The 5283-nt window shown below is 42.7% G+C and overlaps 1 protein-coding gene across 1 annotated transcript in view; it reads left to right on the forward strand.

The window, feature by feature from the left end:
- Positions 1-444: 444 nt before the first annotated feature.
- cltrn (collectrin, amino acid transport regulator) overlaps positions 445-5283 on the forward strand; it is a 6907-nt gene continuing 2068 nt past the window's right edge. Inside the window, exons 1-4 of the mRNA XM_063202084.1 lie at positions 445-511; positions 1278-1336; positions 2664-2749; positions 4931-5050. Coding sequence (XP_063058154.1) covers positions 445-511; positions 1278-1336; positions 2664-2749; positions 4931-5050 — 332 coding nt within the window. The remainder of the gene's footprint in view (positions 512-1277; positions 1337-2663; positions 2750-4930; positions 5051-5283) is intronic.

The raw sequence follows: 5283 nt of genomic DNA on the forward strand, positions 1-5283 counted from the left end.
TGCTCTGTTTCAATCAGTCTCCTGTTGTCTTTTTCTTTTCTTTTTTACCCACTTTCTCTCTCTCTCTCTCTCTCTCTCTCTCTCTCTCTCTCTCTCTCTCTCTCTCTCTCTCTCTCTCGGATTCAGAGGATGTTTGGGCTCCTTCTCCTCTTGTGCTGCCTGCCAGCTGCATTGGAGGCAGTGAACTGTGCTGGTGAGTGAACTCTACATAGCAGTGCTGTTAATTCAACCAGGGCTCTAAATTAACTTTTTTCAAATGGCTCATAGCTGTTAATCTTACTAGCCAAACACTCAGTCACCATTGGGTCAAAGTGGCTAGTAGGCTAAGTAGATATTTTCTAACAGCCAAACTGAAATTTCACCAGCATTTGTTCAGTTGGCAGGTGTTAATTTAGAGCCCAAAATTCAACACTTAAAGAGTAGAATGAACACTGTGAGTGTTGAATGAACACTGCAGGATTTATTCTCCTCTTCTGCCTGCCAGCTGCATTGAAGGCAGTGAACTGTGCTGGTGAGTAAATTGTACACAGAATACACTATGGTGTTAATTTAGCACTTAAAGAGTAGAATGAACACTGTGAGTGTTCACACACGTGTTAACACTGCAGGAATTACTGTGCATCATTAGCAATTGTCAGTTCAGACTGAGGTCAACAAAACAAACGCTGGTCTTTGTCTTTGCCTGTATGTTGTTAGTTATTGTAGCTGACCGCTTTGTTTTTTTGCGTTATCACTTGAAGACATAGAGTGTTGTAATGCAACATGGCATGTTGTTTTGGGTTGTAGAAGGCTAAGGATAATTTGCACTTACCACTGGTCTCTGAGGGGGAAGGAAATTGTGTGTTTGGCGAGCAAAGGTCACAAAGACCAATGTGGAGATGAAGCATAAAAGACCATGTTAGTAAAGAACATAAATGCATCAAGACAGCACAAAGTGGTCTAACATGTAGGCTATTTATAATTAAATGTACGTAATAAAATAAACTAATGTCCAACACACACACACACACACACACACACACACACACACACACACACACACACACACACACACACACACACACACACACACACACACACACACACACACACACACACACACACACACAGACACAAGCACAGACACAGACACAAAGACACACACACGGACGCACACACACACACACACACACACACACACACACACACACACACACACACACACACACACACACACACACACACACACACACACACACACACACACAAAGCTCTAACTTGTGTTTGTGTTTCCCCAGATTACAAGGATGGTTATCAAGTCAGACTGAGTATTAAAACAGCCCTGGGTGACAAGGCCGTAAGTGTTTACCCGTCGTCACCATATGGACGTTTTTTAATTCTTTTTCATGAATTGTAAAAAAAAAAAGAAAAAAAAATCTATGCAGGCTTTCAGCCCCACTAACAAAAACAGATGAGAGCTAGTGCAGACTGGCTTTATCAGTAAGGGGATTTTTTATTTTATTTTACATATACACCTAATGGATGAGCAGAGCAGAAAGGCGCGCTTGGTTAATGGCTAATGTATAACAGTTAATGGATGGTGCTTTTAACAGAGAAGCCTGTGCTGCAGCAATTTTGAATGGACCAATGTCCTGGAGAGACGAGAAAAATCAAATTGGCACTGGCTCAGACATGCTTTGGTTGTTGAAGAGCAGGTATACTTTCGACAGGGCACTTAAATATTTCACCTATTTTTGAGAACAAATGGCATCTAGGATGTTTGGTGCTCTTGTTACCTGTTTTATGTATTTTCCGGGCCTACCAATATTTAGAGTTCAACACATTTGTTAACGGAATACAACATTTAAAATCTTTACATTCTCTTACATAGTACCAGACTGTTGATAACTATCGTGTCAAACTGTTTAAACATGTTTAGCGGATAATATACTTGTAGGAGTTATGCTACTCAAGGACAGCTCATTGACAAATATTATCACAGCATATTCTTATATAGGCCTACCAGCAGCAGCAGTAGAAGTAGTTGTTGTTGTAGTAGAAGTAGTAGTTGTAGACTTATACAACGAATAGGCCTACTATACAAGCAGCAGTAGTAGAAGTTGTCATTGTAGTAGTAGTATTTGTTGTAGACTTATACAACGAATAGGCCTACTATACAAGCAGCAGTAGTAGAAGTTGTCCTTGTAGTCGTAGTATTTTTTGTAGACTTATACAACAAATAGTAGCCTAATATTAGATGCAATTGAGGTAATGGCAGTTCTATTTGTATTATTATTCTTGTTACTATTATTCTTGTTATTGATATTATTATTATCATTATTATTATTATTATGATTATTATGATTATTATTATTATTATTATGATTATTATGATTATTATTATTATTACGGTAGAGCTGTGATGTGAGCAGCCTATTTGGGCACTAGTGGACATACCGTATGCCTAAATAGCAGAGGGTGACGCTGCTAGTGTCAAGTCAGTTAAAGAGCAGCTAAGAACACGACCTGCAGCTGGAGCTTGATGTGATGGCTAGTGAGAGCTGCTCTGAGCTCTACCCTCAGCTCCCATTCCTCACAGACTTTCTAAGTCCATGATGACACACAGTGGCTTCCCTGTTGTGTGGTGTTGTGTTGTGATTTTTCTGTGATTTCGCCCCCCACAGTACGAGTGGAACGAGAGTGAAAAGTTCCTGTTCCGAGCCACCATCGCCTTTGCCATGAGGCAGCACACCAAGAGCGAAGCATATGGGTGAGTGAGGCGTGTACTGTTTGCCTACTGTCCTATGTTGTTTTATCCCACAGGACCCTGTCACCATTGAAGACATCATATTGGATATTTGAGTCATTTTGAAGTTTCCGCATGGTAATAGGGCGATTTGTGAGGAAATGTTGCTCATCATCCGACGATGTTTATAACTTCCAGGGAAGCTGACAGGTGGGGAAAGGGGGTCACTTGTCCTGGGCCCAGGGAGACTGGGCCCCAATTTGGTCCTCATTACATTGCATGTTTTGGCTGGGGGGGGCCTTTCATATGACCTCGTCCCGGGCCCAACCTGATAACCTGATAGCCACAGACATGTAATAGTTAGGCCGGTATTGTATCGAATATGCAAATCCCAATATAGCAGGGCAAAGCAAGCTAGTGAATCCCAAGATGGCAGGTGAAGACTGCAGGGACCACTGCTAGTCAGCTAACTGGTGTTCTTTCGATATACGCTGTTTCCTCACAATGCACTATCACATGGTTTTAAAATCAACACTTTAAGAGTCAACACTTTGAGAGTTTAACATCTAGAGTGCATTTGATCACAAAGTGCCCTTTAAGTGTTGAATTAGCATTGCAGTTTTTACTCTGCTGTAGAAGCTTCTACGTACCCCTAACACTAATCACTGATCCAGGAGGCAATTCTTTCTCTGTTTGTGGTTCAAGTGAGGGACAATTCTACGTCCAACTAGAGTAGGCTAAACCTACCTTGTGTTGCTTTAAGGACCTCTGTGTGTGGCAAACTGGTCCTTCCCTCTGTGTTAGTGGGGCCTGTTATTTTATTAGGTTATTGTGAGTGGTGGGTGGGTGAAACTCAGATTTTCATGTACGTATAATAATATAATGATAAACACATTAAAGGGTTATGAATTGCCTCATTAAAGTCCAATATCAAATGCCCTGACGACAGGTAGTGTATACATTTTGATACTTTATCAATTACATTTTAATAATATATGATGACAACTTGGAAGGAAAGACAGCCTTGCTGGCATAGCACAACAACCCACCCCTTTTTAAATCAAATTAATCCATCACGGAGCTATGCTAATTACAAACGGCGCGCTAATGGTATGACACCAGCATAATCAATGGCCGCCGTTCGCTAATAGACATTTGCCCTGTGCACATGTAGCATGGAAGTGCATCAATCAAGGCTGCCTATACCCACTTGTAGGTCCTATCCAATTAAAGGGGGTCTGATTAGCATGCAAGGCAGCACACAGGTCGCTCGCTCGGCTCCGCTCAGCTCACTCATGTTTTGGGGTCTGGCTGCTGCTACAGACGAGTGGCAGCTACAGATGTTGCTTTCCGGAAAAGCCTCATAGCCTTTTAGGCAAGTACTACTGATGGATTAAGGGAAGTGTAGTGTAGTGTAGTCTAATGTGTGTGTGTCTGTGTCTGTGTGTGTGTGTGTGTGTGTGTGTGTGTGTGTGTGTGTGTGTGTGTGTGTGTGTGTGTGTGTGTGTGTGTGTGTGTGTGTGTGTGTGTGTGTGTGTGTGTGTGTGTGTGTGTGTGTGAGAGAGAGAGAGAGAGCGAGAGAGAGAGAGAGAGAGAGAGAGAGAGAGAGAGAGAGAGAGAGAGAGAGAGAGGGAGAGAGAGGGAGAGAGAGAGAGAGAGAGGGAGAGAGAGAGAGAGAGGGATATGGTGTGTGTGTGTGTGTGTGTGTGAGAGAGAGAGAGAGAGCGAGAGAGAGAGAGAGAGAGAGAGAGAGAGAGAGAGAGAGAGAGAGAGAGAGAGAGAGAGAGAGAGAGAGAGAGAGAGAGAGAGAGAGAGAGATAATGAGAGTTAATGCTCCTTTTCTGGGAACAAGTCTGATATAAAAACAGGCGTTGCTTAGTTACTGTTTATTGTTATGGCAAAACACAATCTATACAAGCTATTTCAGCGCAGCAGTAAATGTGTGTATCTACAGGTCCACTAAGAGACTGTTTAACACTTTTGAAATCATCCAGAAGTAAAACATGTGTGTGGGTGTGCGTGCGTGCGTGAGTGCGTGCGTGCGTGCGTACGTGCGTGTGTGCGCGCGTGCATGTGTGCGTGTCTGTGTTGACGAAAATGTTTTAGCTAAAAGGCTTCATCATAGCCAATAACCCCCCAGTGACGTTGCCGCATGCTCACTACATACGTGTATGTGGCTCATGTTCTGCCCTTCTTGCATTTCAGGGTGGAAGACATAGTGGTGTGCAACCAGACAGACAGGGTTTCATTTTGGTTCATCGTGGCTGACAATGAAACAGGCACTCCACGGCCAGTCAGTAAGGCAACAGTGGAGAAGGCTGTCAGGTAAATCCAACCAACCATAAACAACACTGCAAACAATTCGGATGTAGTAGAACAAATGGTCATTAATGACCTGTCACAGTGTCACAAAAAAACACCTTGAACTCACTCACACAGTCGTGAGGCTTGATGGTCTTTAAGTGCTACCTTTAATCACTCTCTCTCCTCTCTCTCTCTCTCTCTCTCTCTCTCTCTCTTGCTCTCTCTGAGTGAATGTATCAGAGACAGTATGTTAA

The sequence above is a fragment of the Engraulis encrasicolus genome, chromosome 6 (assembly GCF_034702125.1).
Source record: "Engraulis encrasicolus isolate BLACKSEA-1 chromosome 6, IST_EnEncr_1.0, whole genome shotgun sequence".
In the NCBI taxonomy this organism is placed as follows: domain Eukaryota; kingdom Metazoa; phylum Chordata; class Actinopteri; order Clupeiformes; family Engraulidae; genus Engraulis; species Engraulis encrasicolus.